Here is a 25,083-nt window from a genome sequence, read left to right as displayed (position 1 = left end):
TCCATCAACAGTAATAAGTGGTCATGTGCATAATTGTATATGCAAACATGTAAATTAAATTCACGATTTTCATTTTAGGACATGCTGAAGTCCATATGGATGCTTCAAATTCTTCAGGAGTTGTTTTATTCACTTTCAATCGTACATTAGAAGGATTACCTGTCTGCCTAAAGGAGAAGAATTGGACAATGCATGAGGCAAATGTAGTCTGCAGACAACTCAACTTTACACTGTAAGAAATTACCAAAAGATTTCTAGGTTTGAAATAATTTAAATCTGTGCTTACGAATGTCTATTAGAGGATAGTTGTAGATCATAATTTGCACAGGAGGGCAATACAATGGTGCGGCAGCCTTGCAGCTCCAGTAAGCCTAACCCTCCAATCAGAGTTGGAACCTTCTCCCCGAGGACCTAAGACACCCTCTGTGGAGTTCCCACCTTCTCGCCGAGGCCCTCCAACACCCTCCAATCAGACTTCCCACCTTCTCCCCGAGGCCCTCCGACACCCTCTGAGTGGAGTTCCCACCTTCTCCCCGAGGCCCTCTGAAACCCTCCAATCAGACTTCCCACCTTCTCCCTGAGGCCCTCCGACACCGTCTGAGAGGAGATCCCACCTTCTCCCTGAGGCCCAACGACACAATCCGGGTGGAGTTCCCACCTTCTCCCCGAGGCCCTCTGAAACCCTCCAATCAGACTTCCGACCTTCTCCCCGAGGCCCTATGACACCCTCTGAGTGGAGTTCCCACCTTCTCCCCGAGGCCCTCTAAAACCCTCCAATCAGACTTCCCACCTTCTCCCCGAGGCCCTCCGACACCCTCTGAGTGGAGTTCCCACCTTCTCCCTGAGGCCCTCCGACACCCTCTGAGTGCAGTTCCCACCTTCTCCGCGAGGCCCTCCGACACCCTCTGAGTGGAGTTCCCACCTTCTCCCCGAGGCCCTCTGAAACCCTCCAATCAGACTTCCCACCTTCTCCCTGAGGCCCTCCGACACCCTCCAATCAGAATTCCCACCTTCTCCCCGAGGCCCTCCGACACCCTCTGAGTGGAGTTCCCCCATCTCCCCGAGGCCCTCCGACACCCTCTGAGTGGAGTTCCCACAATCTACCTGACGCCATCCGACATCATCCGAGCAGGATTCCCAAATTCTCCCCGAGGCCCTCCGACACCCTCTGAGTGGAGTTCCCAACTTCTCCCCGAGGCCCTTCGAAACCCTCTGAGTGGAGTTCCCATCTTCTCCCCGAGGCCCGTCAAAACCCTCTAAGTGGAGATCCTAACTTCTCCCCGAGGCCCTCCGACACACTCTGAGTGCAGTTCCCACCTACTCCCCGAGGCCCTTCGTAACCCTCTGAGTGGAGTTCCCACCTTCTCCCCGAGGCCCTCTGAAACCCTCCAAACAGACTTCCCACCATCTCCCTGAGGCCCTCCGACACCATCCAATCAGAGATCCCACCTTCTCCCCGAGGCCCTCCGACACCCTCTGTGTGGAGTTCCCACCTTCTCCCCGAGTCCCACCGACACCCTCTGAGTGGAGTTCCAAATTCTCCCCGAGGTACTCCGACACCCTCCAATCAGAGTTCCCTCCTTCTCCCCGAGGCACTCCAACACCCTCCAATCAGAGTTCCCACCTTCTCCCCGAGGCCCGTCAAAACCCTGTAAGTGGAGTTCCCACCTTCTCCCCGAGGCGCTCCGACACCCTCTGAGTGGAGTTCCCACCTTCTCCCAGAGGCCCTTCGAAACCCTCTGAGTGGAGTTCCAAACTTCTCCCTGAGGCCCTCCAACACCCTCCAATCAGATTTCCCACCTTCTCCCTGAAGCCCTCCGCCCCCCTCCAATCAGAGTTCACACCTTCTCCCCGAGGCCCTCCGACACCCTCTGAGTGGAGTTCCCCCTTCTCCCTGAGGCCCACCGACACCCTCTGAGTGGAGTTCCAACAATCTACCTGACGCCATCCGACACCATGTGAGCAGGATTCCCAAATTCTCCCCGAGGCCCTCCGACACCCTCTGAGTGGAGTTCCCAACTTCTCCCCGAGGCCCTTCGAAACCCTCTAAGTGGTGTTCCCACCTTCTCCCCGAGGCCCTTCGTAACCCTCTGAGTGGAGTTCCCACCTTCTCCCCGAGGCCCTCTGAAACCCTCCAAACAGACTTCCCACCATCTCCCTGAGGCCCTCCGACACCCTCCAATCAGAGTTCCCACTTTCTCCCCGAGTACCTCCGACACACTCTGAGCGGAGTTCCCACCTTCTCCCCGAGGCCCTTCGTAACCCTCTGAGTGGAGTTCCCAACTTCTCCCCGAGGCCCTCTGAAACCCTCCAAACAGACTTCCCACCATCTCCCTGAGGCCCTCCGACACCCTCCAATCAGAGTTCCCACTTTCTCCCCGAGTACCTCCGACACACTCTGAGTGGAGTTCCCACCTTCTCCCTGAGTCCCTCCGACACACTCTGAGTGGAGTTCCCACCTTCTCCCTGAGTCCCTCCGACACACTCTGAGTGGAGTTCCCACCTTCTCCCCAAGGTCCGTTGAAACCCTCTGAGTGGAGTTCCCAACTTCTCCCAGAGGCCCTCCGACACCCTCCAATCAGAGTTCCCACATTCTCCCCGAGGCCATTCGACACCCTCTGAGTAGAGTTCCCACCTTCTCCCCGAGGCCCTTCGAAACCCTCTGAGTGCAGTTCCCACCTTCTCCCCGAGGCCCTCCGACACCCTACAATTAGAGTTCCCACCTTCTCCCTGACGCCCTCCGACACCAACCGAGCAGAATTCCCAACTTTACCCCGAGGCCCTCCGACACCCTCCAGTCAGAGTTCCCACCTTCTCCCCGAGGCCCTCCGACACCCTCCAATCAGAGTTCCCAACTTCTCACCGAGGCCCTTCGAAACCCTCTGCGTGGAGTTCCCACCTTCTCCCCGAGGCCCTTCGAAACCCTCTGAGTGGAGTTCCCACTTTCTCCCCAAGGCCCTCCGACACCCTACAATTAGAATTCCCACCTTCTCCCTGACGCCCTCCGACACCAACCGAGCAGAGTTCCCAACTTTACCCCGAGGCCCTCCGACACCCTCCAGTCAGAGTTCCCACCTTCTCCCCGAGGCCCTCCGACACCCTCCAATCAGAGTTCCCAACTTCTCACCGAGGCCCTTCGAAACCCTCTGAGTGGAGTTCCCACCTTCTCCACGAGGCCCTCCGACACCCTCTGAGTGGAGTTCCCCCTTCTCCCCGAGGCCCTCCGACACCCTCTGAGTGGAGTTCCCACGTTCTCCCCGAGGCCCTTCGAAACCCTCTGAGTGCAGTTCCCACCTTCTCCCCGAGGCCCTCTGAAACCTTCCAATCAGACTTCCCACCTTCTCCCTGAGGCCCTCCGACATCCTCCAATCAGAGTTCCCACCTTCTCCCCGAGGCACTCCGACACCCTCCAATCAGAGTTCGCTCCTTCTCCCCGAGGCACTCCGACACCCTCCAATCAGAGTTCCCACCTTCTCCCCGAGGCCCACCGACACAATCCGAGTGGAGTTCAAACCTTCTCCCCGAGGCACTCCGACACCCTCCAATCAGAGTTCCCTCCTTCTCCCCGAGGCACTACGACACCCTCCAATCAGAGTTCCCACCTTCTCCCCGAGGCCCTCCGACACCCTCTGAGTGGAGTTCCCACCTTCTCCCAGAGGCCCTTCGAAACACTCTGAGTGGAGTTCCAAACTTCTCCCTGAGGCCCACCAACACCCTCCAATCAGATTTCCCACCTTCTCCCTGAAGCCCTCCGCCCCCGTCCAATCAGAGTTCCCACCTTCTCCCCGAGGCCCTCCGACACCCTCTGAGTGGAGTTCCCCCTTCTCCCTGAGGCCCACCGACACCCTCTGAGTGGAGTTCCCACAATCTACCTGACGCCATCCGACACCATGTGAGCAGGATTCCCAAATTCTCCCCGAGGCCCTCCGACACCCTCTGAGTAGAGTTCCCAACTTCTCCCCGAGGCCCTTCGAAACCCTCTAAGTGGTGTTCCCACCTTCTCCCCGAGGCCCTTCGTAACCCTCTGAGTGGAGTTCCCACCTTCTCGCCGAGGCCCTCTGAAACCCTCCAAACAGACTTCCCACCATCTCCCTGAGGCCCTCCGACACCCTCAAATCAGAGTTCCCACTTTCTCCCCGAGTACCTCCGACACACTCTGAGTGGAGTTCCCACCTTCTCCCCGAGGCCCTTCGTAACCCTCTGAGTGGAGTTCCCAACTTCTCCCGGAGGCCCACTGAAACCCTCCAAACAGACTTCCCACCATCTCCCTGAGGCCCTCCGACACCCTCCAATCAGAGTTCCCACTTTCTCCCCGAGTACCTCCGACACACTCTGAGTGGAGTTCCCACCTTCTCCCTGAGTCCCTCCGACACACTCTGAGTGGAGTTCCCACCTTCTCCCTGAGTCCCTCCGACACACTCTGAGTGGAGTTCCCACCTTCTCCCCAAGGTCCGTTGAAACCCTCTGAGTGGAGTTCCCACCTTCTCCCCGAAGCCCTCCGACACCCTCTGAGTGGAGTTCCCAACTTCTCCCAGAGGCCCTCCGACAACCTCCAATCAGAGTTCCCACCTTCTCCCCGAGGCCATTCGACACTCTCTGAGTGGAGTTCCCACCTTCTCCCCGAGGCCCTTCGAAACCCTCTGAGTGCAGTTCCCACCTTCTCCCCGAGGCCCTCCGACACCCTACAATTAGAGTTCCCACCTTCTCCCTGACGCCCTCCGACACCAACCGAGCAGAGTTCCCAACTTTACCCCGAGGCCCTCCGACACCCTCCAGTCAGAGTTCCCACCTTCTCCCCGAGGCCCTCCGACACCCTCCAATCAGAGTTCCCACCTTCTCCCCGAGGCCCTTCGAAACCCTCTGAGTGCAGTTCCCACCTTCTCCCCGAGGCCCTCCGACACCCTACAATTAGAGTTCCCACCTTCTCCCTGACGCCCTCCGACACCAACCGAGCAGAGTTCCCAACTTTACCCCGAGGCCCTCCGACACCCTCCAGTCAGAGTTCCCACCTTCTCCCCGAGGCGCTCCGACACCCTCTGAGTGGAGTTCCCACCTTCTCCCAGAGCCCCTTCGAAACCCTCTGAGTGGAGTTCCCAACTTCTCCCTGAGGCCCTCCAACAACCTCCAATCAGATTTCCCACCTTCTCCCTGAGGCCTTCCGCCCCCCTCCAATCAGAGTTCCCACCTTCTCCCCGAGGACCTCCGACACCCTCTGAGTGGAGATCCCCCTTCTCCCCGAGGCCCTCCGACACCCTCTGAGTGCAGTTCCTACCTTCTCCCCGAGGCCCTCTGAAACCTTCCAATCAGACTTCCCACCTTCTCCCTGAGGCCCTCCGACATCCTCCAATCAGAGTTCCCACCTTCTCCCCGAAGCCCTCCGACACCCTCTGAGTGGAGTTCCCACCTTCTACCCGAGTCCCTCCGAAACTCTCTGAGTGGAGGTCCCACCTTCTCCCCGAGGCCCACCGACACAATCCGAGTGGAGTTCAAACCTTCTCCCCGAGGCCCTCCGACACCCTCTGAGTGGAGTTCCCACCTTCTCCCCGAGGCGCTCCGACACCCTCTGAGTGGAGTTCCCACCTTCTCCCAGAGCCCCTTCGAAACCCTCTGAGTGGAGTTCCCAACTTCTCCCTGAGGCCCTCCAACAACCTCCAATCAGATTTCCCACCTTCTCCCTGAGGCCTTCCGCCCCCCTCCAATCAGAGTTCCCACCTTCTCCCCGAGGCCCTCCGACACCCTCTGAGTGGAGATCCCGCTTCTCCCTGAGGCCCACCGACACCCTCTGAGTGGAGTTCCCACAATCTACCTGACGCCATCTGACACCATCCGAGCAGGATTCGCAAATTCTCCCCGAGGCCCTCCGACACGCTCTGAGTGGAGTTCCCAACTTCTCCCCGAGGCCCTTCGAAACCCTCTGAGTGGAGTTCTCACCTTCTCCCCGAGGCCCTTCGTAACCCTCTGAGTGGAGTTCCCACCTTCTCCCCGAGGCCCTCTGAAACCCTCCAAACAGACTTCCCACCATCTCCCTGAGGCCATCCGACACCCTCCAATCAGAGTTCCCACGTTCTCCCCTAGTACCTCCGACACACTCTGAGTGGAGTTCCCACCTTCTCCCTGAGTCCCTCCGACACACTCTGACTGGAGTTCCAACCTTCTCCCCGAGGTCCGTCGAAACCCTCTGAGTGGAGTTCCCACCTTCTCCCCGAAGCCCTCCGACACCCTCTGAGTGGAGTTCCCAACTTCTCCCAGAGGCTCTCCGAAACCCTCCAATCAGAGTTCCCACGTTCTCCCCTAGTACCTCCGACACACTCTGAGTGGAGTTCCCACCTTCTCCCTGAGTCCCTCCGACACACTCTGACTGGAGTTCCAACCTTCTCCCCGAGGTCCGTCGAAACCCTCTGAGTGGAGTTCCCACCTTCTCCCCGAAGCCCTCCGACACCCTCTGAGTGGAGTTCCCAACTTCTCCCAGAGGCTCTCCGAAACCCTCCAATCAGAGTTCCCACCTTCTCCCCGAGGCCATTCGACACCCTCTGAGTGGAGTTCCCACCTTCTCCCCGAGGCCCTTCGAAACCCTCTGAGTGGAGTTCCCACCTTCTCCCCGAGGCCCTTCGTAACCCTCTGAGTGGAGTTCCCAACTTCTCCCCGAGGCCCTCTGAAACCCTCCAAACAGACTTCCCACCATCTCCCTGAGGCCCTCCGACACCCTCCAATTAGAGTTCCCACTTTCTCCCCGTACCTCCGACACACTCTGAGTGGAGTTCCCACCTTCTCCCTGAGTCCCTCCGACACACTCTGAGTGGAGTACCCACCTTCTCCCTGAGTCCCTCCGACACACTCTGAGTGGAGTTCCCACCTTCTCCCCAAGGTCCGTTGAAACCCTCTGAGTGGAGTTCCCACCTTCTCCCCGAAGCCCTCCGACACCCTCTGAGTGGAGTTCCCAACTTCTCCCAGAGGCCCTCCGACACCCTCCAATCAGAGTTCCCACCTTCTCCCCGAGGCCATTCGACACCCTCTGAGTGGAGTTCCCACCTTCTCCCCGAGGCCCTTCGAAACCCTCTGAGTGCAGTTCCCACCTTCTCCCCGAGGCCCTCCGACACCCTACAATTAGAGTTCCCACCTTCTCCCTGACGCCCTCCGACACCAACTGAGCAGAGTTCCCAACTTTACCCCGAGGCCCTCCGACACCCTCCAGTCAGAGTTCCCACCTTCTCCCCGAGGCCCTCCGACACCCTCCAATCAGAGTTCCCAACTTCTCACCGAGGCCCTTCGAAACCCTCTGCGTGGAGTTCCCACCTTCTCCCCGAGGCCCATCGAAACCCTCTGAGTGGAGTTCCCGCTTCTCCCTGAGGCCCACCGACACCCTCTGAGTGGAGTTCCCACAATCTACCTGACGCCATCTGACACCATCCGAGCAGGATTCGCAAATTCTCCCCGAGGCCCTCCGACACCCTCTGAGTGGAGTTCCCACCTTCTCCCCGAGGCCCTTCGTAACCCTCTGAGTGGAGTTCCCACCTTCTCCCCGAGGCCCTCTGAAACCCTCCAAACAGACTTCCCACCATCTCCCTGAGGCCATCCGACACCCTCCAATCAGAGTTCCCACTTTCTCCCCGAGAACCTCAGACACACTCTGAGTGGAGTTCCCACCTTCTCCCCGAGGCCCTTCGTAACCCTCTGAGTAGAGTTCCCACCTTCTCCCCGAGGCCCTCCGACACCCTCCAATCAGAGTTCCCAACTTCTCACCGAGGCCCTTCGAAACCCTCTGCGTGGAGCTCCCACCTTCTCCCCGAGGACCTCCGACACCCTCTGAGTGGAGTTCCCCCTTCTCCCCGAGGCCCTCCGACACCCTCTGAGTGGAGTTCCCACCTTCTCCCCGAGGCCCTTCGAAACCCTCTGAGTGCAGTTCCCACCTTCTCCCCGAGGCCCTCTGAAACCTTCCAATCAGACTTCGCACCTTCTCCCTGAGGCCCTCCGACATCCTCCAATCAGAGTTCCCACCTTCTCCCCGAAGCCCTCCGACACCCTCTGAGTGGAGTTCCCACCTTCTCCCCGAGTCCCTCCGAAACTCTCTGAGTGGAGTTCCCACCTTCTCCCCGAGGCCCACCGACACAATCCGAGTGGAGTTCAAACCTTCTCCCCGAGGCCCTCCGACACCCTCCAATCAGAGTTCCCAACTTCTCCCCGAGGCCCTCCGACACCCTCTGAGCGGAGTTCCCACCTTCTCCACGAGGCGCTCCGACACCCTCTGAGTGGAGTTCCCACCTTCTCCCAGAGCCCCTTCGAAACCCTCCGAGTGGAGTTCCCAACTTCTCCCTGAGGCCCTCCAACACCCTCCAATCAGATTTCCCACCTTCTCCCTGAGGCCTTCCGCAACCCTCCAATCAGAGTTCCCACCTTCTCCCCGAGGCCCTCCGACACCCTCTGAGTGGAGTTCCCGCTTCTCCCTGAGGCCCACCGACACCCTCTGAGTGGAGTTCCCACAATCTACCTGACGCCATCTGACACCATCCGAGCAGGATTCGCAAATTCTCCCCGAGGCCCTCCGACACCCTCTGAGTGGAGTTCCCACCTTCTCCCCGAGGCCCACCGACACAATCCGAGTGGAGTTCAAACCTTCTCCCCGAGGCCCTCCGACACCCTCCAATCAGAGTTCCCTCCTTCTCCCCGAGGCCCTCCGACACCCTCTGAGCGGAGTTCCCACCTTCTCCACGAGGCGCTCCGACACCCTCTGAGTGGAGTTCCCACCTTCTCCCAGAGCCCCTTCGAAACCCTCCGAGTGGAGTTCCCAACTTCTCCCTGAGTCCCTCCAACACCCTCCAATCAGATTTCCCACCTTCTCCCTGAGGCCTTCCGCAACCCTCCAATCAGAGTTCCCACCTTCTCCCCGAGGCCCTCCGACACCCTCTGAGTGGAGTTCCCGCTTCTCCCTGAGGCCCACCGACACCCTCTGAGTGGAGTTCCCACAATCTACCTGACGCCATCTGACACCATCCGAGCAGGATTCGCAAATTCTCCCCGAGGCCCTCCGACACGCTCTGAGTGGAGTTCCCAACTTCTCCCCGAGGCCCTTCGAAACCCTCTGAGTGGAGTTCCCACCTTCTCCCCGAGGCCCTCTGAAACCCTCCAAACAGACTTCCCACCATCTCCCTGAGGCCATCCGACACCCTCCAATCAGAGTTCCCACGTTCTCCCCTAGTACCTCCGACACACTCTGAGTGGAGTTCCCACCTTCTCCCTGAGTCCCTCCGACACACTCTGACTGGAGTTCCAACCTTCTCCCCGAGGTCCGTCGAAACCCTCTGAGTGGAGTTCCCACCTTCTCCCCGAAGCCCTCCGACACCCTCTGAGTGGAGTTCCCAACTTCTCCCAGAGGCTCTCCGAAACCCTCCAATCAGAGTTCCCACCTTCTCCCCGAGGCCATTCGACACCCTCTGAGTGGAGTTCCCACCTTCTCCCCGAGGCCCTTCGAAACCCTCTGAGTGGAGTTCCCACCTTCTCCCGAAGGCCCTTCGTAACCCTCTGAGTGGAGTTCCCAACTTCTCCCCGAGGCCCTCTGAAACCCTCCAAACAGACTTCCCACCATCTCCCTGAGGCCCTCCGACACCCTCCAATTAGAGTTCCCACTTTCTCCCCGTACCTCCGACACACTCTGAGTGGAGTTCCCACCTTCTCCCTGAGTCCCTCCGACACACTCTGAGTGGAGTACCCACCTTCTCCCTGAGTCCCTCCGACACACTCTGAGTGGAGTTCCCACCTTCTCCCCAAGGTCCGTTGAAACCCTCTGAGTGGAGTTCCCACCTTCTCCCCGAAGCCCTCCGACACCCTCTGAGTGGAGTTCCCAACTTCTCCCAGAGGCCCTCCGACACCCTCCAATCAGAGTTCCCACCTTCTCCCCGAGGCCATTCGACACCCTCTGAGTGGAGTTCCCACCTTCTCCCCGAGGCCCTTCGAAACCCTCTGAGTGCAGTTCCCACCTTCTCCCCGAGGCCCTCCGACACCCTACAATTAGAGTTCCCACCTTCTCCCTGACGCCCTCCTACACCAACCGAGCAGAGTTCCCAACTTTACCCCGAGGCCCTCCGACACCCTCCAGTCAGAGTTCCCACCTTCTCCCCGAGGCCCTCCGACACCCTCCAATCAGAGTTCCCAACTTCTCACCGAGGCCCTTCGAAACCCTCTGCGTGGAGTTCCCACCTTCTCCCCGAGGCCCTTCGAAACCCTCTGAGTGGAGTTCCCGCTTCTCCCTGAGGCCCACCGACACCCTCTGAGTGGAGTTCCCACAATCTACCTGACGCCATCTGACACCATCCGAGCAGGATTCGCAAATTCTCCCCGAGGCCCTCCGACACCCTCTGAGTGGAGTTCCCACCTTCTCCCCGAGGCCCTTCGTAACCCTCTGAGTGGAGTTCCCACCTTCTCCCCGAGGCCCTCTGAAACCCTCCAAACAGACTTCCCACCATCTCCCTGAGGCCATCCGACACCCTCCAATCAGAGTTCCCACTTTCTCCCCGAGAACCTCAGACACACTCTGAGTGGAGTTCCCACCTTCTCCCCGAGGCCCTTCGTAACCCTCTGAGTAGAGTTCTGACCTTCTCCCTGAGGCCCTCTGAAACCCTCCAAACAGACTTCCCACCATCTCCCTGAGGCCCTCCGACACCCTCCAATCAGAGTTCCCACCTTCTCCCCGAGGCCCTCCGACACCCTCCAATCAGAGTTCCCAACTTCTCACCGAGGCCCTTCGAAACCCTCTGCGTGGAGCTCCCACCTTCTCACCGAGGACCTCCGACACCCTCTGAGTGGAGTTCCCACCTTCTCCCCGAGTCCCTCCGAAACTCTCTGAGTGGAGTTCCCACCTTCTCCCCGAGGCCCACCGACACAATCCGAGTGGAGTTCAAACCTTCTCCCCGAGGCCCTCCGACACCCTCCAATCAGAGTTCCCTCCTTCTCCCCGAGGCCCTCCGACACCCTCTGAGCGGAGATCCCACCTTCTCCACGAGGCGCTCCGACACCCTCTGAGTGGAGTTCCCACCTTCTCCCAGAGCCCCTTCGAAACCCTCCGAGTGGAGTTCCCAACTTCTCCCTGAGGCCCTCCAACACCCTCCAATCAGATTTCCCACCTTCTCCCTGAGGCCTTCCGCAACCCTCCAATCAGAGTTCCCACCTTCTCCCCGAGGCCCTCCGACACCCTCTGAGTGGAGTTCCCGCTTCTCCCTGAGGCCCACCGACACCCTCTGAGTGGAGTTCCCACAATCTACCTGACGCCATCTGACACCATCCGAGCAGGATTCGCAAATTCTCCCCGAGGCCCTCCGACACCCTCTGAGTGGAGTTCCCAACTTCTCCCCGAGGCCCTTCGAAACCCTCTGAGTGGAGTTCCCACCTTCTCGCCGAGGCCCTCTGAAACCCTCCAAACAGACTTCCCACCATCTCCCTGAGGCCCTCCGACACCCTCCAATCAGAGTTCCCACTTTCTCCCCGAGTACCTCCGACACACTCTGAGTGGAGTTCCCACCTTCTCCCCGAGGCCCTTCGTAACCCTCTGAGTGGAGTTCCCAACTTCTCCCGGAGGCCCTCTGAAACCCTCCAAACAGACTTCCCACCATCTCCCTGAGGCCCTCCGACACCCTCCAATCAGAGTTCCCACTTTCTCCCCGAGTACCTCCGACACACTCTGAGTGGAGTTCCCACCTTCTCCCTGAGTCCCTCCGACACACTCTGAGTGGAGTTCCCACCTTCTCCCTGAGTCCCTCCGACGCACTCTGAGTGGAGTTCCCACCTTCTCCCTGAGTCCCTCCGACGCACTCTGAGTGGAGTTCCCACCTTCTCCCCAAGGTCCGTTGAAACCCTCTGAGTGGAGTTCCCACCTTCTCCCCGACGCCCTCCGACACCCTCTGAGTGGAGTTCCCAACTTCTCCCAGAGGCCCTCCGACACCCTCCAATCAGAGTTCCCACCTTCTCCCCGAGGCCATTCGACACTCTCTGAGTGGAGTTCCCACCTTCTCCCCGAGGCCCTTCGAAACCCTCTGAGTGCAGTTCCCACCTTCTCCCCGAGGCCCTCCGACACCCTACAACTAGAGTTCCCACCTTCTCCCTGACGCCCTCCGACACCAACCGAGCAGAGTTCCCAACTTTACCCCGAGGCCCTCTGACACCCTCCAGTCAGAGTTCCCACCTTCTCCCCGAGGCCCTCAGACACCCTCCAATCAGAGTTCCCAACTTCTCACCGAGGCCCTTCGAAACCCTCTGCGTGGAGTTCCCACCTTCTCCCCGAGGACCTCCGACACCCTCTGAGTGGAGTTCCCCCTTCTCCCCGAGGCCCTCCGACACCCTCTGAGTGGAGTTCCCACCTTCTCCCCGAGGCCCTTCGAAACCCTCTGAGTGCAGTTCCTACCTTCTCCCCGAGGCCCTCTGAAACCTTCCAATCAGACTTCCCCCCTTCTCCCTGAGGCCCTCCGACATCCTCCAATCAGAGTTCCCACCTTCTCCCCGAAGCCCTCCGACACCCTCTGAGTGGAGTTCCCACCTTCTAACCGAGTCCCTCCGAAACTCTCTGAGTGGAGGTCCCACCTTCTCCCCGAGGCCCACCGACACAATCCGAGTGGAGTTCAAACCTTCTCCCCGAGGCCCTCCGACACCCTCCAATCAGAGTTCCCTCCTTCTCCCCGAGGCCCTCCGACACCCTCTGAGTGGAGTTCCCACCTTCTCCCCGAGGCGCTCCGACACCCTCTGAGTGGAGTTCCCACCTTCTCCCAGAGCCCCTTCGAAACCCTCTGAGTGGAGTTCCCAACTTCTCCCTGAGGCCCTCCAACAACCTCCAATCAGATTTCCCACCTTCTCCCTGAGGCCTTCCGCCCCCCTCCAATCAGAGTTCCCACCTTCTCCCCGAGGCCCTCCGACACCCTCTGAGTGGAGTTCCCGCTTCTCCCTGAGGCCCACCGACACCCTCTGAGTGGAGTTCCCACAATCTACCTGACGCCATCTGACACCATCCGAGCAGGATTCGCAAATTCTCCCCGAGGCCCTCCGACACCCTCTGAGTGGAGTTCCCACCTTCTCCCCGAGGCCCTTCGTAACCCTCTGAGTGGAGTTCCCACCTTCTCCCCGAGGCCCTCTGAAACCCTCCAAACAGACTTCCCACCATCTCCCTGAGGCCATCCGACACCCTCCAATCAGAGTTCCCACTTTCTCCCCGAGAACCTCAGACACCCTCTGAGTGGAGTTCCCACCTTCTCCCCGAGGCCCACCGACACAATCCGAGTGGAGTTCAAACCTTCTCCCCGAGGCCCTCCGACACCCTCCAATCAGAGTTCCCTCCTTCTCCCCGAGGCCCTCCGACACCCTCTGAGCGGAGTTCCCACCTTCTCCACGAGGCGCTCCGACACCCTCTGAGTGGAGTTCCCACCTTCTCCCAGAGCCCCTTCGAAACCCTCCGAGTGGAGTTCCCAACTTCTCCCTGAGTCCCTCCAACACCCTCCAATCAGATTTCCCACCTTCTCCCTGAGGCCTTCCGCAACCCTCCAATCAGAGTTCCCACCTTCTCCCCGAGGCCCTCCGACACCCTCTGAGTGGAGTTCCCGCTTCTCCCTGAGGCCCACCGACACCCTCTGAGTGGAGTTCCCACAATCTACCTGACGCCATCTGACACCATCCGAGCAGGATTCGCAAATTCTCCCCGAGGCCCTCCGACACGCTCTGAGTGGAGTTCCCAACTTCTCCCCGAGGCCCTTCGAAACCCTCTGAGTGGAGTTCCCACCTTCTCCCCGAGGCCCTCTGAAACCCTCCAAACAGACTTCCCACCATCTCCCTGAGGCCATCCGACACCCTCCAATCAGAGTTCCCACGTTCTCCCCTAGTACCTCCGACACACTCTGAGTGGAGTTCCCACCTTCTCCCTGAGTCCCTCCGACACACTCTGACTGGAGTTCCAACCTTCTCCCCGAGGTCCGTCGAAACCCTCTGAGTGGAGTTCCCACCTTCTCCCCGAAGCCCTCCGACACCCTCTGAGTGGAGTTCCCAACTTCTCCCAGAGGCTCTCCGAAACCCTCCAATCAGAGTTCCCACCTTCTCCCCGAGGCCATTCGACACCCTCTGAGTGGAGTTCCCACCTTCTCCCCGAGGCCCTTCGAAACCCTCTGAGTGGAGTTCCCACCTTCTCCCGAAGGCCCTTCGTAACCCTCTGAGTGGAGTTCCCAACTTCTCCCCGAGGCCCTCTGAAACCCTCCAAACAGACTTCCCACCATCTCCCTGAGGCCCTCCGACACCCTCCAATTAGAGTTCCCACTTTCTCCCCGTACCTCCGACACACTCTGAGTGGAGTTCCCACCTTCTCCCTGAGTCCCTCCGACACACTCTGAGTGGAGTACCCACCTTCTCCCTGAGTCCCTCCGACACACTCTGAGTGGAGTTCCCACCTTCTCCCCAAGGTCCGTTGAAACCCTCTGAGTGGAGTTCCCACCTTATCCCCGAAGCCCTCCGACACCCTCTGAGTGGAGTTCCCAACTTCTCCCAGAGGCCCTCCGACACCCTCCAATCAGAGTTCCCACCTTCTCCCCGAGGCCATTCGACACCCTCTGAGTGGAGTTCCCACCTTCTCCCCGAGGCCCTTCGAAACCCTCTGAGTGCAGTTCCCACCTTCTCCCCGAGGCCCTCCGACACCCTACAATTAGAGTTCCCACCCTCTCCCTGACGCCCTCCTACACCAACCGAGCAGAGTTCCCAACTTTACCCCGAGGCCCTCCGACACCCTCCAGTCAGAGTTCCCACCTTCTCCCCGAGGCCCTCCGACACCCTCCAATCAGAGTTCCCAACTTCTCACCGAGGCCCTTCGAAACCCTCTGCGTGGAGTTCCCACCTTCTCCCCGAGGCCCTTCGAAACCCTCTGAGTGGAGTTCCCGCTTCTCCCTGAGGCCCACCGACACCCTCTGAGTGGAGTTCCCACAATCTACCTGACGCCATCTGACACCATCCGAGCAGGATTCGCAAATTCTCCCCGAGGCCCTCCGACACCCTCTGAGTGGAGTTCCCACCTTCTCCCCGAGGCCCTTCGTAACCCTCTGAGTGGAGTTCCCACCTTCTCCCCGAGGCCCTCTGAAACCCTCCAAACAGACTTCCCACCATCTCCCTGAGGCCATCCGACACCCTCCAATCAGAGTTCCCACTTTCTCCCCGAGAACCTCAGACACACTCTGAGTGGAGTTCCCACCTTCTCCCCGAGGCCCTTCGTAACCCTCTGAGTAGAGTTCCCACCTTCTCCCTGAGGCCCTCTGAAACCCTCCAAACAGACTTCCCACCATCTCCCTGAGGCCCTCCGACACCCTCCAATCAGAGTTCCCACCTTCTCCCCGAGGCCCTCCGACACCCTCCAATCAGAGTTCCCAACTTCTCACCGAGGCCCTTCGAAACCCTCTGCGTGGAGCTCCCACCTTCTCCCCGAGGACCTCCGACACCCTCTGAGTGGAGTTCCCACCTTCTCCCCGAGTCCCTCCGAAACTCTCTGAGTGGAGTTCCCACCTTCTCCCCGAGGCCCACCGACACAATCCGAGTGGAGTTCAAACCTTCTCCCCGAGGCCCTCCGACACCCTCCAATCAGAGTTCCCTCCTTCTCCCCGAGGCCCTCCGACACCCTCTGAGCGGAGATCCCACCTTCTCCACGAGGCGCTCCGACACCCTCTGAGTGGAGTTCCCACCTTCTCCCAGAGCCCCTTCGAAACCCTCCGAGTGGAGTTCCCAACTTCTCCCTGAGGCCCTCCAACACCCTCCAATCAGATTTCCCACCTTCTCCCTGAGGCCTTCCGCAACCCTCCAATCAGAGTTCCCACCTTCTCCCCGAGGCCCTCCGACACCCTCTGAGTGGAGTTCCCCGCTTCTCCCTGAGGCCCACCGACACCCTCTGAGTGGAGTTCCCACAATCTACCTGACGCCATCTGACACCATCCGAGCAGGATTCGCAAATTCTCCCCGAGGCCCTCCGACACCCTCTGAGTGGAGTTCCCAACTTCTCCCCGAGGCCCTTCGAAACCCTCTGAGTGGAGTTCCCACCTTCTCGCCGAGGCCCTCTGAAACCCTCCAAACAGACTTCCCACCATCTCCCTGAGGCCCTCCGACACCCTCCAATCAGAGTTCCCACTTTCTCCCCGAGTACCTCCGACACACTCTGAGTGGAGTTCCCACCTTCTCCCTGAGTCCCCTCCGACACACTCTGAGTGGAGTTCCCACCTTCTCCCTGAGTCCCTCCGACGCACTCTGAGTGGAGTTCCCACCTTCTCCCTGAGTCCCTCCGACGCACTCTGAGTGGAGTTCCCACCTTCTCCCCAAGGTCCGTTGAAACCCTCTGAGTGGAGTTCCCACCTTCTCCCCGACGCCCTCCGACACCCTCTGAGTGGAGTTCCCAACTTCTCCCAGAGGCCCTCCGACACCCTCCAATCAGAGTTCCCACCTTCTCCCCGAGGCCATTCGACACTCTCTGAGTGGAGTTCCCACCTTCTCCCCGAGGCCCTTCGAAACCCTCTGAGTGCAGTTCCCACCTTCTCCCCGAGGCCCTCCGACACCCTACAACTAGAGTTCCCACCTTCTCCCTGACGCCCTCCGACACCAACCGAGCAGAGTTCCCAACTTTACCCCGAGGCCCTCTGACACCCTCCAGTCAGAGTTCCCACCTTCTCCCCGAGGCCCTCAGACACCCTCCAATCAGAGTTCCCAACTTCTCACCGAGGCCCTTCGAAACCCTCTGCGTGGAGTTCCCACCTTCTCCCCGAGGCCCTTCGTAACCCTCTGAGTGGAGTTCCCAACTTCTCCCGGAGGCCCTCTGAAACCCTCCAAACAGACTTCCCACCATCTCCCTGAGGCCCTCCGACACCCTCCAATCAGAGTTCCCACTTTCTCCCCGAGTACCTCCGACACACTCTGAGTGGAGTTCCCACCTTCTCCCCGAGTCCCTCCGACACACTCTGAGTGGAGTTCCCACCTTCTCCCTGAGTCCCTCCGACGCACTCTGAGTGGAGTTCCCACCTTCTCCCTGAGTCCCTCCGACGCACTCTGAGTGGAGTTCCCACCTTCTCCCCAAGGTCCGTTGAAACCCTCTGAGTGGAGTTCCCACCTTCTCCCCGACGCCCTCCGACACCCTCTGAGTGGAGTTCCCAACTTCTCCCAGAGGCCCTCCGACACCCTCCAATCAGAGTTCCCACCTTCTCCCCGAGGCCATTCGACACTCTCTGAGTGGAGTTCCCACCTTCTCCCCGAGGCCCTTCGAAACCCTCTGAGTGCAGTTCCCACCTTCTCCCGAGGCCCTCCGACACCCTACAACTAGAGTTCCCACCTTCTCCCTGACGCCCTCCGACACCAACCGAGCAGAGTTCCCAACTTTACCCCGAGGCCCTCTGACACCCTCCAGTCAGAGTTCCCACCTTCTCCCCGAGGCCCTCAGACACCCTCCAATCAGAGTTCCCAACTTCTCACCGAGGCCCTTCGAAACCCTCTGCGTGGAGTTCCCACCTTCTCCCCGAGGACCTCCGACACCCTCTGAGTGGAGTTCCCCCTTCTCCCCGAGGCCCTCCGACACCCTCTGAGTGGAGTTCCCACCTTCTCCCCGAGGCCCTTCGAAACCCTCTGAGTGCAGTTCCTACCTTCTCCCCGAGGCCCTCTGAAACCTTCCAATCAGACTTCCCCCCTTCTCCCTGAGGCCCTCCGACATCCTCCAATCAGAGTTCCCACCTTCTCCCCGAAGCCCTCCGACACCCTCTGAGTGGAGTTCCCACCTTCTAACCGAGTCCCTCCGAAACTCTCTGAGTGGAGGTCCCACCTTCTCCCCGAGGCCCACCGACACAATCCGAGTGGAGTTCAAACCTTCTCCCCGAGGCCCTCCGACACCCTCCAATCAGAGTTCCCTCCTTCTCCCCGAGGCCCTCCGACACCCTCTGAGTGGAGTTCCCACCTTCTCCCCGAGGCGCTCCGACACCCTCTGAGTGGAGTTCCCAACTTCTCCCTGAGGCCCTCCAACAACCTCCAATCAGATTTCCCACCTTCTCCCTGAGGCCTTCCGCCCCCCTCCAATCAGAGTTCCCACCTTCTCCCCGAGGCCCTCCGACACCCTCTGAGTGGAGTTCCCGCTTCTCCCTGAGGCCCACCGACACCCTCTGAGTGGAGTTCCCACAATCTACCTGACGCCATCTGACACCATCCGAGCAGGATTCGCAAATTCTCCCCGAGGCCCTCCGACACCCTCTGAGTGGAGTTCCCACCTTCTCCCCGAGGCCCTTCGTAACCCTCTGAGTGGAGTTCCCACCTTCTCCCCGAGGCCCTCTGAAACCCTCCAAACAGACTTCCCACCATCTCCCTGAGGCCATCCGACACCCTCCAATCAGAGTTCCCACTTTCTCCCCGAGAACCTCAGACACCCTCTGAGTGGAGTTCCCAACTTCTCCCCGAGGCCCTTCGATACCCTCTGAGTGGAGTTCCCACCTTCTCCCCGAGGCCCTTCGTAACCCTCTGAGTGGAGATCACACCTTCTCCCCGAGGCCCTCTGAAACCCTCCAAACAGACTTCCCACCATCTCCCTGAGGCCCTCCGACACCCTCCAATCAGAGTTCCCACTTTCTCACCGAGTACCAACGACACACTCTGAGTGGAGTTCCCACCTTCTCCCTGAGTCCCTCCGACACACTCTGAGTGGAGTTCCAACCTTCTCCCCGAGATCCGTCGAAACCCTCTGAGTGGAGTTCCCACCTTCTCCCCAAAGCCCTCCGACACCCTCTGAGTGGAGTTCCCAACTTCTCCCAGAGGCTCTCCGACACCCTCCAATCAGAGTTCCCACCTTCTCCCCGAGGCCATTCGACACCCTCTGAGTGGAGTTCCCACCTTCTCCCCGAGGCCCTTCGAAACCCTCTGAGTGGAGTTCCCACCTTCTCCCCGAGGCCCTTCGTAACCCTCTGAGTGGAGTTCCCAACTTCTCCCCGAGGCCCTCTGAAACCCTCCAAACAGACTTCCCACCATCTCCCTGAGGCCCTCCGACACCCTCCAATTAGAGTTCCCACTTTCTCCCCGAGTACCTCCGACACACTCTGAGTGGAGTTCCCACCTTCTCCCTGAGTCCCTCCGACACACTCTGAGTGGAGTAACCACCTTCTCCCTGAGTCCCTCCGACACACTCTGAGTGGAGTTCCCACCTTCTCCCCAAGGTCCGTTGAAACCCTCTGAGTGGAGTTCCCACCTTCTCCCCGAAGCCCTCCGACACCCTCTGAGTGGAGTTCCCAACTTCTCCCAGAGGCCCTCCGACACCCTCCAATCAGAGTTCCCACCTTCTCCCCGAGGCCATTCGACACCCTCTGAGTGGAGTTCCCACCTTCTCCCCGAGGTCCTTCGAAACCCTCTGAGTGCAGTTCCCACCTTCTCCCCGAGGCCCTCCGACACCCTACAATTAGAGTTCCCACCTTCTCCCTGACGCCCTCCGACACCAACCGAGCATAGTTCCCAACTTTACCCCGAGGCCCTCCGACACCCTCCAGTCAGAGTTCCCACCTTCTCCCCGAGGCCCTCCGACACCCTCTGAGTGGAGTTCCCACCTTCTCCCCGAGTCTCTCCGAAACTCTCTGAGTGGAGTTCCCACCTTCTCCCCGAGGCCCACCGACACAATCCGAGTGGAGTTCAAACCTTCTCCCCGAGGCCCTCCGATACCCTCCAATCAGAGTTCCCTCCTTCTCCCCGAGGCCCTCCGACACCCTCTGAGCGGAGTTCCCACCTTCTCCCCGAGGCGCTCCGACACCCTCTGAGTGGAGTTCCCACCTTCTCCCAGAGCCCCTTCGAAACCCTCTGAGTGGAGTTCCCAACTTCTCCCTGAGGCCCTCCAACACCCTCCAATCAGATTTCCCACCTTCTCCCTGAGGCCTTCCGCAACCCTCCAATCAGAGTTCCCACCTTCTCCCCGAGGCCCTCCGACACCCTCTGAGTGGAGTTCCCGCTTCTCCCTGAGGCCCACCGACACCCTCTGAGTGGAGTTCCCACAATCTACCTGACGCCATCTGACACCATCCGAGCAGGATTCGCAAATTCTCCCCGAGGCCCTCCGACACCCTCTGAGTGGAGTTCCCAACTTCTCCCCGAGGCTCTTCGAAACCCTCTGAGTGGAGTTCCCACCTTCTTCCCGAGGCCCTTCGTAACCCTCTGAGTGGAGTTCCCACCTTCTCCCCGAGGCCCTCTGAAACCCTCCAAACAGACTTCCCACCATCTCCCTGAGGCCATCCGACACCCTCCAATCAGAGTTCCCACTTTCTCCCCGAGTACCTCAGACACACTCTGAGTGGAGTTCCCACCTTCTCTCCGAGGCCCTTCGTAAACCTCTGAGTAGAGTTCCCACCTTCTCCCTGAGGCCCTCTGAAACCCTCCAAACAGACTTCCCACCATCTCCCTGAGGCCCTCCGACACCCTCCAATCAGAGTTCCCACCTTCTCCCCGAGGCCCTCCGACACCCTCCAATCAGAGTTCCCAACTTCTCACCGAGGCCCTTCGAAACCCTCTGAGTGGAGTTCTCACCTTCTCCACGAGGCCCTCCGACACCCTCTGAGTGGAGTTCCCCCTTCTCCCCGAGGCCCTCCGACACCCTCTGAGTGGAGTTCCCACCTTCTCCCCGAGGCCCTTCGAAACCCTCTGAGTGCAGTTCCCACCTTCTCCCCGAGGCCCTCTGAAACCTTCCAATCAGACTTCCCACCTTCTCCCTGAGGCCCTCCGACATCCTCCAATCAGAGTTCCCACCTTCTCCCCGAGGCACTCCGACACCCTCCAATCAGAGTTCCCTCCTTCTCCCCGAGGCACTCCGACACCCTCCAATCAGAGTTCCCTCCTTCTCCCCGAGGCACTCCGACACCCTCCAATCAGAGTTCCCACCTTCTCCCCGAGGCCCGTCAAAACCCTGTAAGTGGAGTTCCCACCTTCTCCCAGAGGCCCTTCGAAACCCTCTGAGTGGAGTTCCAAACTTCTCCCTGAGGCCCTCCAACACCCTCCAATCAGATTTCCCACCTTCTCCCTGAAGCCCTCCGCCCCCCTCCAATCAGAGTTCCCACCTTCTCCCCGAGGCCCTCCGACACCCTCTGAGTGGAGTTCCCACTTCTCCCTGAGGCCCACCGACACCCTCTGAGTGGAGTTCCCACAATCTACCTGACGCCATCCGACACCATGTGAGCAGGATTCCCAAATTCTCCCCGAGGCCCTCCGACACCCTCTGAGTGGAGTTCCCAACTTCTCCCCGAGGCCCTTCGAAACCCTCTAAGTGGTGTTCCCACCTTCTCCCCGAGGCCCTTCGTAACCCTCTGAGTGGAGTTCCCACCTTCTCCCCGAGGCCCTCTGAAACCCTCCAAACAGACTTCCCACCATCTCCCTGAGGCCCTCCGACACCCTCCAATCAGAGTTCCAACTTTCTCCCCGAGTACCTCCGACACACTCTGAGTGGAGTTCCCACCTTCTCCCCGAGGCCCTTCGTAACCCTCTGAGTGGAGTTCCCAACTTCTCCCCGAGGCCCTCTGAAACCCTCCGAACAGACTTCCCACCATCTCCCTGAGGCCCTCCGACACCCTCCAATCAGAGTTCCCACTTTCTCCCCGAGTACCTCCGACACACTCTGAGTGGAGTTCCCACCTTCTCCCTGAGTCCCTCCGACACACTCTGAGTGGAGTTCCCACCTTCTCCCTGAGTCCCTCCGACACACTCTGAGTGGAGTTCCCACCTTCTCCCCAAGGTCCGTTGAAACCCTCTGAGTGGAGTTCCCACCTTCTCCCCGAAGCCCTCCGACACCCTCTGAGTGGAGTTCCCAACTTCTCCCAGAGGCCCTCCGACACCCTCCAATCAGACTTCCCACCTTCTCCCCGAGGCCATTCGACACTCTCTGAGTGGAGTTCCCACCTTCTCCCCGAGGCCCTTCGAAACCCTCTGAGTGCAGTTCCCACCGTCTCCCCGAGGCCCTCCGACACCCTACAATTAGAGTTCCCACCTTCTCCCTGACGCCCTCCGACACCAACTGAGCAGAGTTCCCAACTTTACCCCGAGGCCCTCCGACACCCTCCAGTCAGAGTTCCCACCTTCTCCCCGAGGCCCTCCGACACACTCCAACAGAGTTCCCAACTTCTCACCGAGGACCTTCGAAACCCTCTGCGTGGAGTTCCCACCTTCTCCCCGAGGACCTCCGACACCCTCTGAGTGGAGTTCCCCCTTCTCCCCGAGGCCCTCCGACACCCTCTGAGTGGAATTCCCACCTTCTCCCCGAGGCCCTTCGAAACCCTCTGAGTGCAGTTCCTACCTTCTCCCCGAGGCCCTCTGAAACCTTCCAATCAGACTTCCCACCTTCTCCCTGAGGCCCTCCGACATCCTCCAATCAGAGTTCCCACCTTCTCCCAGAAGCCCTCTGACACCCTCTGAGTGGAGTTCCCACCTTCTCCCCGAGGCCCTTCGTAACCCTCTGAGTGGAGATCCCACCTTCTCCCCGAGGCCCTCTGAAACCCTCCAAACAGACTTCCCACCATCTGCCTGAGGCCCTCCGAGACCCTCCAATCAGAGTTCCCACTTTCTCACCGAGTACCTCCGACACACTCTGAGTGGAGTTCCCACCTTCTCCCTGAGTCCCTCCGACACACTCTGAGTGGAGTTCCAACCTTCTCCCCGAGGTCCGTCAAAACCCTTGAAGTGGAGTTCCCACCTTCTCCCCGAAGCCCTCCGACACCCTCTGAGTGGAGTTCCCAACTTCTCCCCGAGGCCCTCTGAAACCCTCCAAACAGACTTCCCACCATCTCCCTGAGGCCCTCCGACACCCTCCAATCAGAGTTCCCACTTTCTCCCCGAGTACCTCCGACACACTCTGAGTGGAGTTCCCACCTTCTCCCTGAGTCCCTCCGGCACACTCTGAGTGGAGTTCCCACCTTCTCCCTGAGTCCCTCCGACACCCTCCAATCAGACTTCCCACCTTCTCCCCGAGGCCATTCGACACTCTCTGAGTGGAGTTCCCACCTTCTCCCCGAGGCCCTTCGAAACCCTCTGAGTGCAGTTCCCACCTTCTCCCCGAGGCCCTCCGACACCCTACAATTAGAGTTCCCACCTTCTCCCTGACGCCCTCCGACACCAACTGAGCAGAGTTCCCAACTTTACCCCGAGGCCCTCCGACACCCTCCAGTCAGAGTTCCCACCTTCTCCCCGAGGCCCTCCGACACACTCCAACAGAGTTCCCAACTTCTCACCGAGGCCCTTCGAAACCCTCTGCGTGGAGTTCCCACCTTCTCCCCGAGGACCTCCGACACCCTCTGAGTGGAGTTCCCCCTTCTCCCCGAGGCCCTCCGACACCCTCTGAGTGGAATTCCCACCTTCTCCCCGAGGCCCTTCGAAACCCTCTGAGTGCAGTTCCTACCTTCTCCCCGAGGCCCTCTGAAACCTTCCAATCAGACTTCCCACCTTCTCCCTGAGGCCATCCGACATCCTCCAATCAGAGTTCCCACCTTCTCCCCGAAGCCCTCCGACACCCTCTGAGTGGAGTTCCCACCTTCTACCCGAGTCCCTCCGAAACTCTCTGAGTGGAGGTCCCACCTTCTCCCCGAGGCCCACCGACACAATCCGAGTGGAGTTCAAACCTTCTCCCCGAGGCCCTCCGACACCCTCCAATCAGAGTTCCCTCCTTCTCCCCGAGGCCCTCCGACACCCTCTGAGTGTAGTTCCCACATTCTCCCCGAGGCGCTCCGACACCCTTTGAGTGGAGTTCCCACCTTCTCCCAGAGCCCCTTCGAAACCCTCTGAGTGGAGTTCCCAACTTCTCCCTGAGGCCCTCCAACACCCTCCAATCAGATTTCCCACCTTCTCCCTGAGGCCTTCCGCCCCCCTCCAATCAGAGTTCCCACCTTCTCCCTGAGGCCCACCGACACCCTCTGAGTGGAGTTCCCACAATCTACCTGACGCCATCTGACACCATCCGAGCAGGATTCGCAAATTCTCCCCGAGGCCCTCCGACACCCTCTGAGTGGAGTTCCCAACTTCTCCCCGAGGCCCTTCGAAACCCTCTGAGTGGAGTTCCCACCTTCTCCCCGAGGCCCTTCGTATCCCTCTGAGTGGAGTTCCCACCTTCTCCCCGAGGCCCTCTGAAACCCTCCAAACAGACTTCCCACCATCTCCCTGAGGCCATCCGACACCCTCCAATCAGAGTACCCACTTTCTCCCCGAGTACCTCAGACACACTCTGAGTGGAGTTCCCACCTTCTCCCCGAGGCCCTTCGTAACCCTCTGAGTAGAGTTCCCACCTTCTCCCTGAGGCCCCTGAAACCCTCCAAACAGACTTCCCACCATCTCCCTGAGGCCCTCCGACACCCTCCAATCAGAGATCCCACTTTCTCCCCGAGTACCTCCGACACACTCTGAGTGGAGTTCCCACCTTCTCCCCGAGGCCCTTCGTAACCCTCTGAGTGGAGATCCCACCTTCTCCCCGAGGCCCTCTGAAACCCTCCAAACAGACTTCCCACCATCTCCCTGAGGCCCTCCGACACCCTCCAATCAGAGTTCCCACTTTCTCACCGAGTACCTCCGACACACTCTGAGTGGAGTTCCCACCTTCTCCCTGAGTCCCTCCGACACACTCTGAGTGGAGTTCCAACCTTCTCCCCGAGGTCAGTCGAAACCCTCTGAGTGGAGTTCCCACCTTCTCCCCGAGTCCCTCCGACACACTCTGAGTGGAGTTCCCACCTTCTCCCTGAGTCCCTCCGACACACTCTGAGTGGAGTTCCCACCTTCTCCCCAAGGTCCGTTGAAACCCTCTGAGTGGAGTTCCCACCTTCTCCCCGAAGCCCTCCGACACCCTCTGAGTGGAGTTCCCAACTTCTCCCAGAGGCCCTCCGACACCCTCCAATCAGACTTCCCACCTTCTCCCCGAGGCCATTCGACACTCTCTGAGTGGAGTTCCCACCTTCTCCCCGAGGCCCTTCGAAACCCTCTGAGTGCAGTTCCCACCGTCTCCCCGAGGCCCTCCGACACCCTACAATTAGAGTTCCCACCTTCTCCCTGACGCCCTCCGACACCAACTGAGCAGAGTTCCCAACTTTACCCCGAGGCCCTCCGACACCCTCCAGTCAGAGT

The 25,083-nt window shown here is 59.9% G+C and overlaps 1 protein-coding gene across 3 annotated transcripts in view; it reads left to right on the top strand.

The window, feature by feature from the left end:
- Nucleotides 1–25,083, top strand: part of cfi (complement factor I) — a 245,972-nt gene that overhangs the window by 36,114 nt on the left and 184,775 nt on the right. For all 3 annotated transcript variants that reach the window (XM_073043136.1, XM_073043135.1, XM_073043134.1), the window contains one exon: nt 79–232. In XM_073043136.1, coding sequence (XP_072899237.1) covers nt 79–232 — 154 coding nt within the window. The remainder of the gene's footprint in view (nt 1–78; nt 233–25,083) is intronic.

Source organism: Hemitrygon akajei, chromosome 4 (assembly GCF_048418815.1).
Source record: "Hemitrygon akajei chromosome 4, sHemAka1.3, whole genome shotgun sequence".
NCBI lineage: Eukaryota > Metazoa > Chordata > Chondrichthyes > Myliobatiformes > Dasyatidae > Hemitrygon > Hemitrygon akajei.
The sequence above is the reverse complement of the archived record's forward strand: the minus strand, read 5'-3'. Positions and strand labels throughout refer to the sequence as shown.